Below are 23,244 nucleotides of genomic sequence, written 5' to 3' on the forward strand. Positions count from 1 at the left end.
GAGACCTTCCCAGTCTCTCTCATCACATGGTCAGTCCCAGCCAGGATCAGTTACATAGTTTGTGGGGTTCAAGGAAAAATGAAAATGCAGAGTCTCATGTTAAAAAAAGAAAATTAACAGGTTTGAGCAGAATAGTAAACCAAGGGTGGAGCACATCTTAGTAAGGAGGCTCCTGCAACTGAATAATTGACACACCCATGAAGCCAGGCCTGGTCCCAGCTTCTCTCACTATCATCATACCCCTGTTCTAATTCTTTCTTTGGTCTCCTTTACACCTTTCACATCCTCTCATCATGCCATCTCCTCCACACCTAGTCTGCCCTTGCAAATTCCATCTTCCTATGGTCAATAGCTCTCTCTCCTTACCATACAATCCCTCTCATACTCTCCATCTGCTTCCCTCTCTAGTCTCCATCACTCTCATCCATCCTGCTAAATGTCTTTCTTTTTTAAAAAATTTACTTTTAATTGGAGGATAATGGCTTTTCAGTGTTGTGTTGGTTTCTGCTGTACACCAATGTGAATCAATCAGAAGTATACATGTATCCCCTCCGTCTAGAGCCTCCCTCCCTCCCACCCCCTACCCCTATCGTCACAGAGCACTGGGCTGAGCTCCCTGTGTTATATGGCAACTTCCCACTAGCTGTCTGTTTTACACATGGTAGTGTATATGTGACATTGATACTCTCTCAATTTGTCCCACCCTCTCCTTTTCCTCTGCTGTGTCTGTAAGTCCATTCTCTACATCTGTGTCTCTATTTTTGCCCTGCAAATAGGTTCATCAGTACCATTTTCCTAGATTTCATGTTTATGCGTTAATACACAGTACTTGTTTTTCTCTTTCTGACTTACTTTACTCTGTATAATAGGCTCAATGTTCATCTGCCTCAGTTCAGTTGACTCAAATTTGCTCCTTTTTTGTGGTTGAGTAATATTCCATTGTATATGTGTACCACAGCTTCTTTATTCATCTGTTAATGGACATCTAGGTTGCTTCCATGTCCTAGCTATTGTAAATAGTGCTGCAATGAACATAGAGGAACATGGATCTTTTTGAGTTATGGTTTTCCAGAGTATATGCCCAGTCATGGGATTGCTGGGTCATATAGTAGTTTTATTCCTAGTTTTTTAAGGAATTTCTATACTGTTCTCCACAGTAGCTCTCTCAATTTACATTCCTACTAACAGTGTGAGAGGGCTCCCTTTTCTCCACATCCTCTTCAGCATTTGTTGTTTGTAGATTTCTTGATGATGGCCATTTTGACTGGTGTGAGGTAATACCTCACTGTATTAGATTTGCATTTCTCTAATAATGAGTGATGTTGAGCTTTTTTTCATGTGTTTGTTGTCCATACAAGGCCAAATTTCTTACCTTCAGTACCCACACTCATTCATACCTCTTTTCTTCTCATTTCCTCCTCCTGTTCTTTCTAGTTCTTTAATTTTTTCTTTATTTCCTTTTCTCCCCCCAGTAGTCCTCTTGGTTTATTTCATTCTTCTTCATTTTCACTATGTAAGCCCCAGATATCAATACTATAAACTGATTATTTTCCAGTCTCTCTTTCCTTTCATAATCTACTGTCATTTTTTTCATCTATTTTTCTTTTCACCTGACCTCAGTCAAATTTTCCTCACCTTTGCTTTTATACCCTGGAGAAGGAAATGGAAACCCACTCCAGTACCCTTGCCTGGAAAATCCCATGGACAGAGGAGCCTGGTAGGCTACAGTCTACAGGGTCGCAGAGTCCGACACGACTGAGCAACTTCACTTTTTGCTTTCATAAGTCTTCATGTCCATGCAGCCTCATTTTTCACTGCAACTCTTTTCTTCTTTTCCCTTTTCCCCACTACTCTCAGCACCTAGAACAGTGCCTGGCTAATAATACACACCCAAATCAGTGTTGTATGAAGGAACATCACAGCTCCTTTCTGATCAGTTCATGTTGAAATCCTGCTTCTGAAGTGGATACCATTATATGCTAAAACAGTGTAGATACCAACTGGTTATTGGTCACAGCTAAAAGATTATTACTTTCGTTTTGCTTTGAATTGCAATATATTTTAAAATGACAATACAAACAAATTTCTTTTGTTCATAAAAGTTTCTTTTCTTTTCTTTTTTTTTTAAAGTTTCTTTACAGCTTTTCTTCTTTGATATTTTTCCATGCCCGTGCTAAGTGCCAGGTACACAGGGAAAACCTTTCTTGTGAACAAATCTTTAGGCTAGTGATCAAGTGTTGATGTTAATACTGTTTCAGTTCAGTTCAGTTCAGTTGCTCAATCGTGTCCGACTCTTTGTGACCCCATGGACTGCAGCATGCCAGGCTTCCCCTATCTGTTACCAACTCCCGGAGCTTGCTCAAACTCATGTCTATCGAGTTGGTGATGCCATCCAACCATCTCATTCTCTGTCATCCCCTTCTCCTCCTACCTTCAATCTTTCCCAGCATCAGGTTCTTTTCAAATGAGTCAGTTCTTCGCATCAGGTGGTCAAAGTATTGGAGTTTCAATATCAATCCTTCCAATGAATATTCACGACTGATTTCCTTTAGGATTGACTGGTTTGATCTCCTTGCAGTCCAAGGAACTCTCAATCTTCTCCAACAACACAGTTCAAAAGCATCAACTCTTTGGTGCTCAACTTTCTTTATAGTCCAACTCTCACATCCATACATGACTACTGGAAAAACCATAGCTTTGACTAGATGGACCTTTGTTGGCAAAGTAATGTCTCTGTTTTTAATATACTGTCTAGGTTGGTCATAGCTTTTCTTCTAAGGAGCAAGTGCCTTTTAATTTCATGGCGGCACTCACCATCTGCAGTGATTTTTGGAGTTCAAAGCAATAAAGTCTGTCACTGTTTCCATTGTTTCTCGATCTATTTGCCATGAAGTGATGGGACCAGATGCCATGATCTTCGTTTTTTGAATGCTGAGTTTTAAGCCAGCTTTTTCACTCTCCTCTTTAACCTTCATCAAGAGGCTCTTTAGTTCTTCACTTTCTGCCATAAGGGTGGTGTGTCATCTGCATGTCTGAGGTTATTGATATTTCTCTTGGCAATCTTGATTCCAGCTTGTGCTTCATGCAGTCCAGCATTTCGCATGATGTACTCTGCAGATAAGTTAAATAAGCAGGGTGACAATATACAGCCTTGATGTATTCCCTTCCCAATTTGGAACCAGTCTGTTGTTCCATGTCTGGTAAATACCATTTACAGGGAGGAAACGAAGAACATTGATGGGATAAATGTTTGTTGTGTGTTCATGTTTAGCATCAACAAGGGGAAAGCATTGAGCAGCAGCAGCACCATTCCTTGGAGAAGGAAATGACAACCCACTCCAGTATTCTTGCCTAGAGAATCTTGTGGACAGAGGAGCCTGGTGGGCTGCTGTCTATGGGGTCGCACAGAGTTGGACATGACTGAAGCGACTTAGCAGCAGTAGCAGCAGCAGCACCATTCCTTAAGATGAGTTTTTCGTCTTTGTGGAACTGCTGTATTGTGATCTTTGCAATAATCTGCTTTTTAAGTCAGGAAGAAAACCTCTGTTGAGTTTAATGTTAGTATTAATTCTAATGTTATACAAAATGTTCTATAAATATGCTTGTGACTCCATATCTGGTTTAAGATATAGACTCTGTTTTGCTTGCGTGTCATATTTAAAAGTGTAATCAACAGTACTGGTGTTTTTGAAGACTTTTTCTTTGTTGGAAAAGACAGGTTTGTCAGGGCAGAAGGTAAACTAGACAACTTACCCAAAGTCTGCAGGGTGAATTTGAATTTTACTTTATTTTTGGGATTAGAGATTGTGTCAGTTAATTTCTTTGACTGGCAATAGAGGTTTTTGTTAAAAAAAATTATTGGAATACAGTTGATTTACGATGTTGTGTTATTTTTGGGTGTACAGCAGAGTGAATCAGGTAAACATTTACATATAACCACTATTTTTAAGATTCTTTTCCCATTTAGGTCATTACATTGTGTACTGAACACAGTTCCCTGTGCTGTACAATAGATGGTTATTAGTTATCTCTTTTGTATATGGTAGTATGTATATGTCAATCCTAATTTACCAATTTATCCCTCCCCTGCATCTTTTCCCCCTGATAACCATAAGTTTGTTTTCAACATCTGTGGTTCTATTTCTGTTTTATGAATAGGTTCATCTGTACCTTTTTTTTAGATTCCATATATAAGACATAACATATGATATTTGTCTTTCTCTGTCTGACTTACTTCACTCAGTACAGCAGTCTCTAGGTACATCCATGTTGCTGCACATGGCATTATTTCATTCTTTTTAGGCTGAGTAATACTCCATTGTATATATGTACCACATCTTTTTAGAATCTTTATTATTGGAGTTTAATTGCTTTGCAGTGTTAGTTTCTGGTGTACAACAAAGTGAAATAGCTGTATGTATGTATACATATATCCTCTCCCTCTTGAGTCTCCCTTCCCCCCAAGTCTCTCTTCCCCCATCTCACCTTGTACCACATCTTCTTTATCCATTTCTCTGTTGATGGACATTTAGGTTGCTTCCATATCCTAGCTATTGTTAACAGTGCTGCAATGAACATTGGGATACATGTATCTATTTGAATGAATTATGGTTTTCTCCAGATATATGCCCAGGAGTAGGATTGCTGGGTCATATGGTAGCTCTATTTGTAGTTTTCTTAAGAAGCCCCCATACTGTTCTCCATAGTGACTGTAGCAATTTACGTTCCCATCAACAGTGTTAGCAATAGTTTTGATTTTAAAGCCTGTTTTAGTGGAGATATCAAAGCTTAATGTTACAAACATAAATAAGACCTTTCAAAACTCTTTGCTCAAAAGGTTAAGTGCTTACCTGTGGCTTCCAGAATAATTTGCTCTATATTCCTTAGAATGCTATTCAAGGTGTCCAGTCTGTCCCTAACTCCCTGTCTAGTCTCCGTCCCTCTCCACATCATACTTCTTTAGCTAACTTGAGCTTCTTAACCAATTTCAAATCACAGATACCTGCTTGGCCCTGAGTCTTTGATCAAGTTTTGCCATGGGCCAGGAATGCCCTTTGTCTTCACCTCTACCTGTGAAAACTCCAATCTCCCTTTTATGCCTGCTTAAATGCCACTTCCTTTATGAAATTGGCTTTAATTCTTGCTGCTGGAGGCAATTCCATCTTCCTATAGGTCCTCATAGAATTTTGAATCCATTTTATGGCAGGTATCAAACTCCATGCTTCTATTTTCTGCATACTGCATACATACTGCATCAGCTCTTAATGTACACATTTCCTACAGGAAGGCTGTTTATTCCTTACTTTGGTATCTCTTCTAGCCTCTTCATTCCAACTTATATACCGAAGATGTTCAATCAATATTTTCTGAATAAATATGTTAACCATACTCATTCATTTTTTTTATTATTATGCCATTTGTAGTAAGAAATAGGTGTATTCGTTGACTAGGGTATCTGTAATATAGTACTACAAACTGGATAGTTTACAGCAGAAATTTATTATTTCACAGTTCTGGAGACTAAAAAGTCTGAAATCAAGATGTCTTCAGAGCCATGCTCCCTCTGAGACTATGAATAAAATACTTCCTTGCCTTTCCCTAGCTTTTGGTGGTGGCCAGCCATCCTGAGTTTTCCTTGACATACAGCTTTATCAGTCTAATCTCTGCCTCCATCTGTCATATGGGTTCTTGTGTGTATGTGTATATCTGTGTCCAAATCCCCCCCCCTACTTTTTTACTGAGATATGATTGACATGTAGCATTGTATTAGTTTTAGGTGTATAACATAATGATTTGATATATGTGTGTGTGTGCTAAGTCGCTTCAGTCATGTCCGACTCTTTTTGATCCCATGGACTGTGGCCCACCAGGCTCTTCTCTCCATGGGATTCTCCAGGAAACAATACTAGAGTGAGTTGCCATGCCCTCCTCCAAGGGAACTTCCCAATCCAGAGATCGAACCCCTGTCTCCTGCAGCTCCTGCGTTACTGGTGGATTCTTTACCCCTGAGCTACCAGGGAAGTCCAAGAATACTGGAATGGGTTGATATTCCCTTCTCCAGGGAATCTTCCTAACCCAGGTGTTGAATCTGGGTCTCCCACATTTTAGACAGATTCTTCACCATCTGTGCCACCAGAGAAGCCCCCTTGATTTATGTATACAGTTTGAAGTCATTACCACAATAAGTTTAGTTAACATCAATCAACCCACATAATTATAAAAATTCCTCCCTTATTATAAGGACACTAGTCGTATGGTATTAGGACCCACCCTACTCCAGTATGACCTCAACCTAATTGTATATGCAATTTCCAAATAAAGTCACATTCACAGTTACTGGGGGTTAGAACTTCATCATACCTTTCTCTGCTGCTGCTGCTAAGTCGCTTCAGTTGTGTCCTTTCTCTACGGTACAGAATTCTGCCCATAACACTAGGGAAATATGAATTCTTATATAACTAAATCCTGGTTCTCATCTGAGTCAGACTTGCTTGAGTTACATCTATATGCTTTTATTTTAAATAATTTGCTGCCCAGCTAATCATGGAAAGCAAATGTGGAGAAAGCCCATGACTGTTGCCCAGGGGGCATTTCAAAATTGTTGTGGAGATGAACTAGGCTAATTTTTGAAGGGGTAAAAATGATGGAGTATTTTAAAATAGAATACTCTACATTCTGGACAGGTTTCATTGTAAGTGTGATTTCATGGTATCTATGTTATGTCTGACCTCAGCATGCTGTGGCTTCCCTCTGCAGTCCTGGGGATGGTAAGAAGCAGGCTTGGAATAATCATTAATAGCTCTGAAATTTTTGAGTATCTACCGTTTGCCAGGCACTTGATTAAGTGTTTAACGTGAATTATCCCATCGAATCTAATCCTTAGCACTATGTGGGAGGAAATATTAAGAAATATTATTATCCTTATGCTTATGTATGCATATATGCAGAATGCTTATGCTCATTCAGTCGTGTCTGACTCTTTGCAACCCTATGGACTGTAGCCTGCCAGGCTCCTCCATCCATGGGATTCTCCAGGCAAGAATACTGAAGTGGGTTTCCATGTCCTCCGCCAGGTTATCTTCCTGACCCAGGGAACAAACCAGTTTCTCCTGAGTCTCCTGCTTTGGCAGGTGGATTCTTTACCACTGGAGAAGCCCACGTATATGCAGACCTTCATATAAATCACCTGCTTATCAGTACCTTTTATTTTGCTTGTTCGAAGGTCTTATTCATGGGTAATAACAGTCATTCCTGAATAGTGATGAGGTAAATATTGCAATCTTCATTCTCATCTTTGACTTTTTGAACAGGAAAAGGCTGAAAAGCTAGTGCTGGAGGAAACTGCATATGAAGAAATCGAAAGGGATTTTCAGGAGGTTCTCAATGAACTCTCAGGGGACAGAAGTTTGGAGAAATTTAAGGTTGAATATGAGAAGCTTCATGCCGTCATGAAAAAGTCTTATGACAATGAAAAGCGTCTGATGGCCAAGTGCAGAGAGCTGAACGCAGAGATCGTGGTTAATTCCGCTAAGGTCGCCACTGCCCTGAAGCTCTCTCAGGATGATCAGACCACCATCGCATCCCTGAAGAAGGTCAGTCATCTTCTAGAAAAGGAACCATGGCGAGCTGCCATAAATGCATCTTTAAATCCCATCTTTAAAACATCATCCTTTCATTATATTGGCACTCTGGGCTGTAGTAAAAGAGTTATTAAGTAAAAATTTACATGATTTATGTATTCATTAAACCTAGGGAATAATGAAAAATTTGAAAATTTTATGAAATATTATGAAAAAAATGCAAATTTTCATTTTTGAAGAAAATATCTTGCTTGAGTGAATTTCACTATGTAGAAAATAATGTAGAGCCTTCCTGACTTGGTTCTAGGAAATACTGGGTTAGCAAAAGCATTTGGCCGTAAGTAAGTGCAATATTAGGAGTGTCAGTATCTCTTGTTTGAAGAAAGATAAGTATTTAAATACCTTATGATGATAGCTTGTTAAAGATATTTTCATATTCTTATTTTTTCCAATATTTTGGGAGAGATTACCTTGAGAATTTCCATATGGTAGTTTTTATGATCTTTTCTCTTATTACCCTTTTGCTTCTGCAATGATTGTCCCAGTTTCTCATAATGGGAGAATAGGGATTCAGTCTGGAGGAGTGGTTATTGAGGAAGTATGGCTTTATTTTACACTTTATTTTTTCATCCTTAAGTATGTTACATTGTTTTGAAGGTGAAACCCAAACGTTCCTTGTAGATTGTAGGGTGATAAGAGGTTAAGATATTTTATTTTACAATTGAAACCCTAGTGCTCAAAAATAATCACAAAATGTTTAGATAATTCCCTTGATATCATACAGTTAAACGTACCCCAATTTTTTCAGGGTCTTTCTCTCTCTATTGTTATTTTCTTCTAATCTTTGCAGGAATACCAATATAAGAAGGCTTTAAATCATTTTATGATGAGAACTCCCTCACACTTTTTAGTGTAAATTAAAAAACTGGAAATTAAAGTCATGAATTGACTAAAATATAATTGGTGAAATTGCTTCAGACAGAACTTCATAAATCATATTTTCATTTAAATATCTTTCTTTTGGTTTGCTGAAAATAGTACATATGGTTGCTACAGAAAAAAATATCCCATGAACTGACATTTTGTTTTGAATCACTTAAATTATGTGCTGCAGTTACCCAAGAATCATCTCTTTCTAATGTAATGGGATGAATTTATTTAATTAAATACTTTCTTCCACTCATTTTATTCCTTGTCACATAAAAGTAAAATATCTTCGCCTTAAACAGATAGATTCTTATTTGTGTGAAAGGGCTCATATTCCACTTGATGAAATTTTGCAAGAAAATTAAATGGCAGGGCAAAACTCAAGTCTGTTGCAACATTTAATGTCCTTCATCCCTGTACCCTAAAGCCTGTGATTCTCTTTTAAGTATTTCTGTTACTATCCCACAATGCATTCAGAATAGTATTGCTTTTCCCCTATGAGCATTTGACGAGAAGGCCTAGGCTTGGGTTTCCGGAAATGGGAATTATCAAGGCTGTTGTGTACAATTAGGTGACAGTCAAGGCCTCATTTCTACAGATGGCTCTAAAGTTCACATTGCCATCACTTAGGGCCTGAGGGCAAAACATATTCTTAATATGGAATCTATGAAGAGCTTCACATTTAGGAGTTGGATCCAAGACCGTTCCTTTTTGTCTTTTTTTTCTATAAAATATCTGCACTTGGAAAGCACATAAACTTTCATTTTAGATTTTGTAAATATCTCTTAACATCTTTATTAGAAATAATCCCACTAATTCTAGCAACTCTTGCAGTATGTGAACCCTGTAACTACATTCACCTACACAAGAGAAAATATCCTTTGCCAGTTTCCATCTTTAAAACAGCTTCTCAGTATTGACTAACTCATGCCCAACAATGCAGTAAGTCAATATACATTTAATACATAGTGTATAAGGTATAATCTTCTGTTCTTATAAATAACTTATATATTGTACTTATTATTCTAAATACTCAATTTATGTTGCATCTGGAACCTAGTTTGTTTTTTCTCACTGATATCCCGTGGCTCATCTAGGAAATTGAAAAGGCCTGGAAGATGGTGGACTCAGCCTATGATAAAGAGCAGAAGGCAAAGGAGACGATTCTTGCCCTGAAAGAGGAAATAGTGAACCTAACCAAACTAGTCGAGCAAGGGTCTGGACTGTCCATGGACCAAGATAGCAAGTAGGTTATTTTACTTTTGCAGAGGCCCCCTTCTTCAACAGACAGCCTGGGGCTTGCTGGTTCTTTGTGAACATAAGACACTTGCTTGTTGGGTTCCCAGAGATAGTTTCTTGTTTATTACTGCATTTTTTTTTTTCTTTTTAATACTCCCTTCTTCCACACCCAAGAACTTCATTTTTTTCTTTTTTAAATAAAAATATTCTTTTTAAAAAACATTTATTTATTTATTTGGCTGCTCTGGGTCTTAGTTGCAACATGTGAACTCTTTAGCTGTGGCATGTGGGAACTAGTTCACTGACCAGGGATCAAACCTGGACTCCCTGCATTGGGAGTGCAGAGTCTTAGCCATTGGACCACCAGGGAAGTCCCCTCAGGACTAATTTGTGGTTATATCAAACTTCTGGCTCTATAAAATCAGTGATACAGTTTGAAAATGAGTAAAGATTTTAAGTTTATTTCTATGAAACTTGTATGGAATGGAAATGGCTGACTTTCTACTCAGATTCCCAGCCCCTCCCAAACATCCTTTGACCCATGACTAGCCGTATCACCATCCTTCCTACTTCCTCAGGGTCTAGGCCAGGAAACAGTTTGCTCTTCACACCTGTTACCCCTCCATCCCTTAAAGTTTTGTCTTGTTGACTCAGTCTTCTAAGCATCACTTCATTCTTCCCCTCCTCCCCATCACCACTGGGTCCCCCATTCGCTGCAGGATTTGGCAGCAGACTCCTAACTGCTCTCTCTACCTTCAAGGAGACATCTCCCCTCTTTACCATCTTTCATACTAGACTTATGCTTCTCAAACATGTACTACTACATGCTTCTATTGCCAACACGTTGCACCCTCGACAACTACCCATTTCCAAAGGATAAAGACCAAAGTCTTGAATATACAAAGCCCTTCGTAGATCTGCCCCAGTCAGCCTTGCTAGACTTGCATCCAGCAGCACCATGCTTGCCCACGTCTCTATACATTTGGCCATAGTGTTTTCCATGCCACAGATCTCTTTTCTTCGCTTCTCCACACAGTAAACAACTATTCATCCTTCAAGACCCATCTTAAGCAGCATCTTAACTTTATCGCCATCAGCTTCTCTATTCCAGCCTCGTCCCTAGCCCCAGACCTAATGACCAGGCAGAGGAATCATTGTGTTCCCTGTTTTCCATCGGACCCAATAGTTCATGCTTTGTGCTCAGTCATGCCTGACTCTTTGTGACCCCATGGACTGTAGCCTGTCAGGCTCCTCTGTCCATGGGTTTATCCTGGCAAGAATACTAGAGTGGGCTGCCATTTCCTCCTCCAGGGGATCTTCCCGATCCAGGAATTGAATCCATGTCTCCTGTGGCCCCTGCATGGGCAGGCAGATTCTTTACCACCTGAGCCAGGTGGGAACCCTGTCGTAGAACCCAAGGTTTCCCTCAAAGATGGCACTTATCATGTTGTACTTAAATGATTTGCACTTCTCTGCCCATTAAGCTGTAAACTCCTTGAAGGAAAAAAGCTATCTTGACCTTCCCTCTATGAACCTAACACTCTGCAGGGCATGCAAAACCTTGCATTAATTAATGAGCGAGGAATGAGCATGCACTTCCTTAGGCATCCTTGACAATGTTTACCTGCTGCCGAGGTTTCCTATGCTTTCTAGATACATTTATCCTACGTTGATAGATAGTTCTAAATGCAGGAGGGACTAGGAAAAATAAACAGAAGATGTGGTGTTCATAATGACTCCGTTTTCTTGGTAAAGACGTCACATACAATCAGAGTAGCTATTGAAGAGCAACATGAGGGAGCTGATTTCGTTAGGAGGATTTTTAATGAAAATTAGAACATGACGAGTGGGAGGGCTGATGAAAGAATCCAGCTTGCATTTTATCTTCCACAGTGTACTTAGATGTAGCGGTCTATCTTTGCAGTAACCTTAGAATTCCAGATCGTCTTTTTGGAGAAGAGTTTGTGATTTTGAGGGTTCCTTATTAAACAATCATATCAAAGGATGGTCAATACATATTATCCAGTCACTGTACTTCCAATAGTCATTTGATGACTGTCAGCTACAAGCATCTTAAATGCAAGTTCTCTGGTTCCTTAGCTCTAAAGTAGCTGCCTTGTTCTAGATGGAATTCTGCTGTAGAGGTCTTATCAGACACAGTTTTTCTACTTTCAAAATGCTAATTCTGAAAAAAGTCATGCCAAATCATATGTAATTGTTTTTGAAATGCTGAGGTAACTGGTTTACAATTTATATCAACGAATATTACCACGTACCCTCCCAAAGGGTTTCCCAGGTGGTAAAGAACCTGCCTGCCAGTGCAGGAGACATAAGAGACGCTGGTTCGATCTCTGGGTCAGGAAGATCCCCTGGAGGAGGGCATGGCAGTCCACTCCAGTATTCTTGCCTGGAGAATCCCATGAACAGAGGAACCTGGCAGGCTGCAGTCCATAGCATTGCACAGAGTCGGACACAACTCTAGTGACCTAGCAGGCATGCGCGCACCCTCCCAAAACTGGCATCACTAGTCATTTGTGAAATTTTGTTCTTGGGAATGTTTTATTTGGTGTGTCCCTTCAGGAGAAATGAATCTCATGAGTGAATGAATAAAAAACTGACAATGTGTATTGTTTGCTTAAGTTTTTGCTTCATTTTAGACTTTATAGCTGTGGTTATAGCTTTCCAGTGAATATATTAAGCAAATAATTTCCTAAATTGACATCTCCTTAGGGTTAATTACAAGAGCTAACAATAGCTCTTGTTAACTATAATTTTATCATAACAAATTCAAACACAACAGGAATATGGGAAGTCAGAAGTAAAAATCAGCCTGTCAACTCTTCCACTTTAAACTTCATTCCTCAGAGATAACTGGTTATCAGTTTGGTGCCTAATCTTGATTTCTATAAAAATGCCTATAGCACACACATATGAACTGTAATTGCTTAAAAAACAAGAAAAGGAATCATATTATGCATATTATTACTGGAACGTCTTCTTTTTCCAGTTAACAACTGACAAATAGCTCCCATGTCAGAGATAAAGATCTCTCTTTCACACTTGAATAGTGTTGATCCTTGACCGGAAGTCTTTCCCATGAAAAGGAGTTCAGAGGATGATAAACAGGAGCTCTGAGCAGATGGCTGTGGCTGGTAAGTCTGACTCCCATGTTCTTCTCTCGTAGCATCCGGGACTTGCTGAAGTTCAAAGAAGAGGTGACAAAGGAGCGAGACCAGCTGTTGTCAGAAGTGGTGAAATTACGAGAGTGCTTAGCTCAGACCATTGAGCAGCAGCAGGAAATGGAGCGGTCCAGGGAAGAGGCGGAGCAGACCGTCAGTCAGGTCTGCTCTGAACACGGGGAGAAAGATGAAGAAACATCACCTTCCAGAAGGAGCTTTTGTCCTTCCCCAGTCTCCCTTCCCGTCTTGTTCCTCTCTCTCATTTATCCCGCTGTGCCCCAGATGAAGCATCCATGGTTCTGCTTGTTTCTCTGGTTTGTTTTTGCAAGAGCAGTTTTAATTTGAGTCATTCTCCTCAATAGTCTTTGCCTGAGAAGTCACCAAGACAGGGCATTGCTTACATTTCTGGCCCAAGAAGGTGTCCCCTGTGACAGCCAGGATGCCCTGCCTCTGGGGATGGTGGAAGCAGTTCCCCTGGCCTTTCTCCTTTGTGAGGAAGCCATCTAGCTGAATCCTTCCGTGCACTTTGCTATAAAGCCGGAGGTCAAATAGATAGTATACAAATGCAAGCTTCTGGAGAATAACAGGAGACTCCTCCTGTTATAATGCTCCTGAGATAAGATAATGACTTTTTTTTTTTTTTATTATTAGTTGGAGGCTAATTACTTCACAACATTTCAGTGGGTTTTGTCATACATTGATATGAATCAGCCATAGATTTACACGTATTCCCCATCCCGAAGATAATGACTTTTCATCGAACGTGGCCATCATGATAAAACTATACAGTACTGTGTTTAGCAATATTCAGGACTCATGGAAAACACATTTTCATATTTAGGGTAGCTGGCTACATTTTATTTTGTTTTGATGGAGAGTTGGATGAATTCTTTCCATGTTTGACCTCCCTAGAACTCTGGGCTTCCATGTTTAACTGGACTTTATACCTTTCTTTGTGGATTTATTCCCACCATCAGGGTATACATTTGGTGCCGAGGCTCTGAAAAACAATACAGAATATTCTTGAAAAGTTTGACCATTGGGGTTCAAAGATGACTCTCCTGCAGGAGAAATACTACTAAAAAATGACTGCCCTAAAAATATCCGAGAGAGGGAGAAGCTCAGCTTGTTGACACTCGTCCTGGAGAGGGGCTCATCTCTTCCCCGCCTGTCCTTTCTGTGCCCATAGTTCCAACAAGAAATCCAGCAACGTCAGAATGAAGCTTCACGGGAGACCCGGAAGAAAGAAAAACTAGAGAAGGAGCTCAGGCAGATTCAGACGGACATGGACAGCAGGCAGACGGAAATCAAGGCGCTGCAGCAGTACGTGCAAAAGAGCAAGGAGGAGCTTCAGAGGCTGGAGCAGCAGCTGAAAGAGCAGAAGGTGGGCTGGGCAGGGCTGCCCCGTGGGGCCTGGCCAAAGGTGATTCTTGAATTTCCTCTGGAAAGCAGCAAGTCCCTTCTCTATGGATGTTGATGGATGTTGGTAACACAACACGCAGCACTGTGTTTGGTCTTTGAATGACTCTGATGGTAGATATGTCCTCCCCTGTCCTCTGCCCTCTCCCCGCCCGCCCCCCACCCCCACCACCATACTCCAACAGGTTAATCTCTGTTTACCATTTTATTGATGTATAACATAACACATAGAAAAGTGTATAAGTCACAGGTGTACAGCTTGATGAATTTTCTGCCCTTGAACACATCTTGGACACCGGTATCCAGCCTGGGAGAAACAGCATTGCAGGAGCCTCCTCGTTTTGTGCCCCCTCCCAGTACGAAGGTCAGCTCTCTTCCGAGTTCTGAGTTAGTTTTGCCTGCTTCTGTACTTTACAGAAAGATCATACAGGACGTACCCTTTGGTGTCTAATGTCTTTCTCCGCATATCGTGTTTGTGAGATTCATTTATGTTATTGCCACTGTTATAGAACCACACTGTCTAATGTGGTAGCTAACCTCATACGGCTATTTACATGTAAATTATTTAAAATCAAGTAAAATAAAAAATTCGGTTCCTCAGTCGCACCATTTCAAGTGCTCATAGCCACATGGGACTAGTAGATACGCAGAATAGAGAACATTTAGTTCATTGCAGAAAGTTCTATTGGACAGAGCATTCCAGCTTATAAATATAACATGATTTATTTTATTTTTTTTTACATGATTTATTTTTAACATGCTTATTTTTAAGTTTCAAGTTTGGAAAACCACACACAGTCTTTATGCTAAATATGATACTTTTCTAACATTTCCTCTCTAGTAATAGTTTAAGGTAACACAAATACTAATCTGGCTTTTCTAATTTCTTAAAGAACCAATTCATGTATCTGAAAAAAATCATTTCTTGAAAGTATGTTCTTTTCAGAAGTTTCCAAACTATTTTTCAAGCCATCCAGCATTTTTCTACTTAAAAAATTAGATATTAGAGCACATTCGTCAGTTGCTTTATTAATTTTACATAAAGCCAGATATCAAGTAGATAATATGTGATGTGCAATATCCATGAGAACAAATGAGGCTTTCTTTGATTATGAAAACCTTTCTTTGAGAGGTTTTCGGTCACCATAAAACAATAGTCAGGACCCACGGAAAAGCTTATTTAGTCCTTATTGATGGGAAGTTGGATGGATTCTTCCTGTGTTTTAACTTTTGCTTGAATGGAAGTTATTGGAATAAGTGTTTTCTAAACTATCTTCTCCCCCCTTTCCCCCTTTTAACCTTTTTGATATCCCTTCGTCTCCCCAGTATTTTCCCAATAGAAATGACCTCCCAAAATATGTGTGTTTATAAATATGTATTTATGAAACCATATCTTCTCAGGATAGTCAAGGTAAGGAAGAGGAAAATCAAACTGACTCTGAAGTCAGGCAGTTATAAATCATTCCACTACTGTTCCACAGTTTTGACTTAAGTTGGATTAAGGAGAATCGTCTCTTGTGTTGGTGTTTAGTGAAAGGTTCTGTTCACGAAAATATCATAGGCATGTTAATGCAGGATTTGCTTCTGAAGATGTAGCTTCTGAGCCCCATAGCCGATAAAGCCTGCTTGAATCTCTAGCTCATTTGCAATGATTATAGAAATTGTTGCATATGCGAAGCCTGCCAAATGGCAAACAGGCATTAAAATATTTATCCACCACCTGTGAACAAGACTTCCCAAGGCTCCCAGAAAAAAAAAATTATGCTGTCTGTGTTATTCATTAGAAGGCATCATTTCCCCCAGCCATTCAGCAGTCATCATATTTGAGTGCATTTGTGCTTTCACTGGGGAGCGAGAACCATTTCTGCAAAGATGAAAAAATGGGTGGTTGCCTTGCCTGTCCCAGGAGGTCTGCATGGCCTCCTGTGTGGGTATGCAGCCCCTGTAAAAGCATTAACCAGCTTGTTCTGCATCTTTCAGATACTTAATGAGAGAGCCGCAAAGGAGCTGGAGCAGTTTCAGATGAGAAATGCTAAACTTCAGCAAGAGAACGAACAGCACAGTTTGGTTTGTGAGCAGCTATCCCAAGAAAACCAGCAGAAGGCGTTGGAGCTCAAAGTAAACTCTCAGTGACATATCTATTCCTTGGGGTGCCCTTTTTCATTCCCTATTAGTATAAATACAGGTTGATCGCTGCTGTTGGGAGCCCTTGGTTGCATAACCTGCATTAGCCTTGGTCCATCAGAGGCAGGTGTAAACCTACAGTGATTGCTTTATGCCCAGAAGCAGTTTAATATAATAGCGTCCATTCTTAAGACATTGCAAAGCTGATTCTTGGTCATATGATTATGCAGATATTTTCCAAAGCAAGCTCAGATGTTCATCTCTCTAGTTCAGCCTTGCAAGTAACCAGTTGCCCAGAGCAAGAAACCAGTTACACATGTGAGTGACAAAGAAGTCAGATTATATTTCACTGCTTGTATGGAATGGGAGGGGTGGGGGATGGACTGCTACTGTTTGGTGTCTACTCTTAGGACTGCAGAATCATGATTTTCACTTCTGTCCAGTGTAAATTTCAAGAATGGCCTCCCTTCACTGAAGAGTGCTTGCAAGTTAAGTTTGGATAACCATTTTATACTTGGATACACATTGTCTGCCTACATGCTTAGCAGAGTGGCTTTATATTTATCAGCAGTTCTGAAAAATTCATAAACCTTATTCTAGTATTGTTAGAATACTCAGCAATGACTAATCACAAAAATACATTGATTCGAGTAGTAAATCTTAACAGTTTTTGTGTCACAGCCCCTTTTGGGAATCTGATAAAAGCGTGTGTGTGCGTGCACACACACATACATACATACACACCCTTACTAATATTAGTACATCTTATATATTATTTTGCATGCTGTCCTAGAAATTTACAGAATTTTTCTAAAGTATCACTATCAGGTCTAGATGAATAACTACTGAATTAGAACATTTTATTTTTTAATTGAAAGAGATCTTAGATTAACTAATTTGGACCCCGCAGGATCTGAGGCTGAGGAACATTTAAGCAGTCCAGAAAGGCTTGACTCACTGTTCTTTATGAGAATGCTCCAAGTTAAAGCAGAAATGAAATGACTGCTGAAGGCAAAATAATGTATTAGCCCCTAAGGTGAAATCAAAGTAAAAATACTTAAGTCAATAATTCTCTTCTTTGGTAACATGCATGGGGCACCTTGAAAGATGGAATATTTTGTTATCAGATTCTAAACCTCTGGGATTCTGTTTCTAGCAGTGATCTGAGCATAATATGACCAGCTAAGTGCTGTCTCTTCATTGTCACAACTGGGGATAATTGCTACTCTTTATTTGCAGAAAATCAACTAGTTTCTAAGAATGACAAATTAAAAAAAAAATTCATAAAACTTGAAGTCCAGAGACAAAAATCTGGTGCTTTACTTTGCTAGAATTGTCGTTTTGATACCTTTTGATATCGTGTAGGCTTGCTCATTAATGCCACCCTGTCCTCCTGTCCATATGGACAGTCATAGACTAATGTTCTCTGCAGAAGTAGATGTTTTTCTGGAATTCTCTTGATTTTTTTATGATCCAACAGATGTTGGCAATTTGATTTCTGGTTCCTCTGCCTTTTCTGAATCCAGCTTGTACATTTGGAAGTTCTCAATTCACATACTGTTGAAGCCTAACTTGAAGGATTTTGAGCATTACTTTGCTAGCATGTGAAATGAGTGCAATTGTGTAGTAGTTTGAGCATTCTTTGGCATTGCCCCTCTTTGGGATTGGAATGAAAACTGACCTTTTCCAGTCCTGTGGCCACTGCTGAGTTTTCCAAATTTGCTGGCATATTGAGTGCAGCACTTTCACAGCATCATCTTCTAGGATTTGAAATAGCTCAACTGGAATTCCATTGCCTCCACTAGCTTTGTTTGTAGTGATGCTTCCTAATGCCCACTTGACTTCACACTCTAGGCTGTCTGGTTCTAGGTGAGTATCATACTATCGTGATTATCTGGGTCGTGAAGACTTTTTTGCGTAGTTCTTCTGTGTATTCTTGCCACCTCTTCTTAATATCTTCTGCTTCTGTTAGGCCCATACCATTTGTCATTTATTGTGTCCATCTTTGCATGAAGTATTCCCTTGGTATCTCTAATTTTCTTGAAGAGATCTCTAGTCTTTCCCATTCTATTGTTTTCCTCTATTCCTTTGAAATTTTTCACTTAAAAAGACCTTTTTAATCCTCCTTGCTGTTCTTTGGAATTCTATATTCAGGGTGTATCTTTCCTTTTCTCCTTTGCCTTTCATTTCTCTTCTTTTCACAGCTATTTGTAAGGCCTCCTCCGACAGCCATTTTGCCTTTCTGCATTTCTTTTTCTTGGGGATGGTTTTGATCTCTGCCTCCTGTACTGTGTTACAAACCTCTGTCCATAGTTCTACAGGCACTCTGTCTATCAGGTCTGATGCCTTGAATCTATTTGTCACTTCCACTGTACAATCATAAGGGATTTGATTTAGATCATATCTGAATGGCCTAATGGTTTTCCCTACTTTCTTCAATTTAAGTCTGAATTTTGCTGTATGAAATGAATGAGCTGAGCCACAGTCAGCTCCTGGTCTTGTTTTTGCTGACTGTATAGAGCTTCTCCATCTTTGGCTACAAAGAATAAAATCAGTCTGATTTTGGTATTTACCATCTGGTGATGTCCATGTGTAGAGTTGTCTTGTGTTGTTGGAAGAGAGTGTTTGCTATGACCAGTGCATTCTCTTGGCAAAACTGTTAGCCTTTGACCTGCTTCATTCTGTACTCCAAGGCCAAACTTGCCTGTTACTCCAGGTATCTCTTGACTTCCTACTTTTGCATTCCAGTCCCCTATGATGAAAAGGACATCTTTTTATTGGTGTTAGCTCTAGAAGGTCTTGTAGGTCATCATATAATTGTTTCAGCTTCAGCTTCTTCAGCATTAGTGGTAAGGATATAGACTTGGGTTCCTGTGATGTTGAATGGTTTGCCTTGGAAAGGAACCGAGATTATCCTGTCGTTTTTGTGATTGCACTCAAGTACTGCATTTTGGACTCTTTTGTTGACTATAAGGGCTACTCCATTTCTTCTAAGGGATTTTTGCCTACAGTAGTAGATATAATGATCATCTGAATCATATTGCCAAAATCCACTGGATCATAGAAAAAGCGCAAGAATTCCAGAAAAACATCTACTTCTGTTTCATTGATTATGCTAAAGCCTTTGACTGTATGGATCACAACAAACTGTGAAAAATTCTTAAAGACATCTTACCTGCTTCCTGAGAAACCTGTATGCAGGTCAAGAAGCAACAGTTAGAACCAGATATGGAACAATGGACTGGTTCCAATTGGAAAAGGATTACATCAAGGCTGTATATTGTCACTCTGCTTATTTAACTTATATGCAGACTACATCATGCGAAATGCCAGGCTGAATGAAGCACAAGCTGGAATCAAGATTGCCAGGAGAAATACCAATAACCTCAGATATGCAGATGACACCACCCTTATGGCAGAAAGCGAAGATGAACTAAAGAGCCTCTTGATGAATGTTGAAAAGGAGAGTGAAAAAGCTGGCTTAAAACTCAACATTCAAAAAACGAAGATCATGACATCCAGTCCCATCACTTCATGGCAATAGATGGGGACACAGTAGAAACAGTGACAAACTTTATTTTCTTGGGCTCCAAAATCACTGCAGATAGGGACTGCAGCCATGAAATTAAAAGATGCTTGCTCCTTGGAAGAAAAGCTATGATAAACCTAGATAGCGTATTAAAAAGCAGAGATATTACTTTGCTCACAAAGGTCCATCTAGGCAAAGCTATGATTTTTTCCAGCAGTCATGTATGGATGTGAGAGCTGGACAATAAAAAAGCCTGAATGCTGAAGAATTGATGCTTTTAGACTGTGATGCTGAAGAGTCCTTTGGAGAGCAAGATGATCAAACCAGTGAAAATCAACCCTGAATACTCATTGGAAAGACTGATACTGAAGATGAAGCTCCAGTACTTCACCAAATATTCATCTGATGCAAAGAGCTGACTCATTGGAAAATACCCTGATGCTGGGAAAGGGTATTGAAGGCAGGAGAAGGGGACGATAGAGGATGAGATGTTTGGATGGCATCACTGACTCAATGGACATGAGTTTGAGCAAACTCTGGGAAATAGTGAAGGACAGGGAAGCCTGGCATGCTGCAGTCAATGAGGTTGCAAAGTGTCAGACATGACTGAGCTACTGAAGAACAAGACTAATGTACTTTGAGGAAGGGGAGAGTGCTTTTCTATTGTGTGTAGTTGTTCCACAGTGGCAATGTGGATCCAAAAGACTGAATATTTTATAGCATGTTAATAACCTCCAAGAGAGATCACTTTGTGAGTCTAAAAGTTGGTAATCAATACAACATTTGTACACAAATTTCACACATTTATGATGCATACAACTCAGCATTCTTATATTGTTTGATTCAATGATTCAATGGTATCTTGAGACATCAGTTGTCTTTTTCATTGTTTTTAGCTCATTTAACCATATATTTTATTCAGAGACTAGAGTTTTTCAATTCTCTCAAAAACTACACAGTGTGTGTTTTGATTTAACCCCACAGAATAATTCTGCACTGACCTAGAAAGAATGTTCTTCTATTGATTCTGAGTTTACCATCATCAGTCACCGATCCTTTACTGACAAAGTATCCCTGGTAATCCTCTCTTACTAATTACAGGCCAAAGAAGAAGAAGTCCATCAGATGCGCCTTGACATTGGGAAGCTCAACAAAATCAGAGAACAAATCCATAAGAAATTGCACCAGATTGAAGATCAAAAGGGAGAAGTGGAGCAGCACAAGGAAACCCTGAAAAATCAGATCTTGGGACTAGAGAGAGGTAAACCAAGAATTATTTTGTGTTTTGTTTTTATTAGATTATAAGCATTTCATTGGTGACTTATGTCTTTTGACAACTCCATGCATGTAAGCACAAACCATGCGAAATGAATTCAGTGAAACAACATTGAAACTAAGTAGATAATATGGAGGAGACACCATTTTGTATACCTTGAACTTTCTTACCTTAAGAAACTCTTCAACAGACTATGTTGAGCCCAAAGTATTGCTCAGTATTTGTCAATGAAGTAAGTAACAGCAGGAGACATAAGAGATGCTGGTTTGATCCCTGGGTTGGGAAGATTCCCTGCATGAGCAAATGGCAACACACTTCAGTATTCTTCCCTGGAGAATCCCATGGACAGAGGAGCCTGGCCAGCTACGGTCCATAGGGTCACAAAGAGTCAGACACTACTGAAGTGACTTGGCATGCATGTATACTCTTAAGTCTGGGTTCTACATGATCTTTCCTTCAGTTTTCTTTTTCACAGAAGATACAGGAGAAATGAAACTTGAATATTCCCCATGAGCAGTATATGACACAATAGTGTACCCAGAATCAGCAAGACAAAAATAAATGGCTTCCAACTCCTTTCCTCTTACCATATGGCAAATCCCTATTCTACCGAACTATCACTTTGACCTGTGGAGGGAAAATTTAAGTGCCACAGGAGGCCAGGTATTATAGAAACATCATTAAGGATACAGACTCTGAAGTCAGATGTGCCTCGGTTCAGATCCCACCTTCTCATTTAGCTTTTGGAGATGAAATGGCTAATATCTAGAAAGGACAGTGCCTAGCACGTAGTAAGTGCTTACTAAATGTCACCTATTATTATCCAGATATATTACTGCTTATAAAAGTAAGGAGAGAATGCTATCCCCTTCTGGAAAAGAATATAATTAAAAATATGGTATATACTAGTTAAATATGGTATGGTAGAAATAGCTCAGAGACTTGGAGACAGAGGGATTGGGATTTGAATTCTGACTGTCCCAGAAAATGTGAGGCAGGAACACCTCACTGAACTCAGTCATAACTCACTGACTGAGATGACATACCCAGAAGCATAAACATATCCATTGCCTCCCTAAAAGTTAAGTAAAATCTAGATCTCTAGATAAGATTATTAGAAATATTTGTCACTAAAGTCTCTGAGAAGTGCCAACATATTTCCTTCTAAGACATCGGAAACAATCTTTTACTGAGGCATGGTTGCAGTTGATATTGATCATTTCTCCACTTATGTACTCTTTCAATAAATTGAGTCCATACTGTGTGCAGGCATTATGTTAGGCATTGGGTGCATGGAGGTTCCTGCCCTCAGGATGCTTAAAGTGTAGCATGAGTCTACAATCTAGTACCTTCAATGACAGATACACACACACACACACACACACACACACACACACACACACACAAAGGTAGAACTGGTAGAGCACATTTTGTAATTGGCTTCAGTCAGTCAGTCAGTTCAGTCACTCAGTCATGTCCAACTCTTTGCGACCCCATGAATCGCAGCACGCCAGGCCTCCCTGTCCATCACCAACTCCCAGAGTTTACTCAAACTCATGTCCATCGAGTTGGTGATTCCATCCAGCCATCTCATCCTGCCCCGTCCCCGTCTCCTCCTGCCCCCAATCCCTCCCAGCATCAAGGTCTTGTCCAATGAATCAACTCTTTGCATGAGGTGGCCAAAGTATTTCAGCTTCAGCATCAGTCCTTCCAATGAACACCCAGGACTGATCTCCTTTAGGATGGACTGGTTGGATCTCCTTGCAGTCCAAGGGACTCTCAAGAGTCTTTCCCAACACCACAGTTCAAAAGCATCAATTCTTCGGCACTCAGCTTTCTTCACAGTCCAACTCTCACATCCATACATGACCACTGGAAAAACCATAGCCTTGACTAGACAGACCTATGTTGGCAAAGTAATGTCTCTGCTTTTTAAAATGCTATCTAGGTTGGTCATAACTTTCCTCCCAA

At 39.7% G+C, this 23,244-nt stretch overlaps 1 protein-coding gene across 8 annotated transcripts in view; it reads left to right on the top strand.

Moving 5' to 3' along the window:
* Positions 1-23,244, top strand: part of CFAP58 (cilia and flagella associated protein 58) — a 128,100-nt gene that overhangs the window by 15,670 nt on the left and 89,186 nt on the right. For all 8 annotated transcript variants that reach the window (XM_061162574.1, XM_061162570.1, XM_061162571.1 and 5 more), the window contains 6 exons: positions 7,311-7,592; positions 9,605-9,753; positions 12,931-13,087; positions 14,115-14,309; positions 16,325-16,462; positions 21,099-21,258. In XM_061162574.1, the coding sequence (XP_061018557.1) occupies positions 7,311-7,592; positions 9,605-9,753; positions 12,931-13,087; positions 14,115-14,309; positions 16,325-16,462; positions 21,099-21,258 (1,081 nt within the window). The remainder of the gene's footprint in view (positions 1-7,310; positions 7,593-9,604; positions 9,754-12,930; positions 13,088-14,114; positions 14,310-16,324; positions 16,463-21,098; positions 21,259-23,244) is intronic.

This window comes from Dama dama, chromosome 15 (assembly GCF_033118175.1).
Source record: "Dama dama isolate Ldn47 chromosome 15, ASM3311817v1, whole genome shotgun sequence".
NCBI lineage: Eukaryota > Metazoa > Chordata > Mammalia > Artiodactyla > Cervidae > Dama > Dama dama.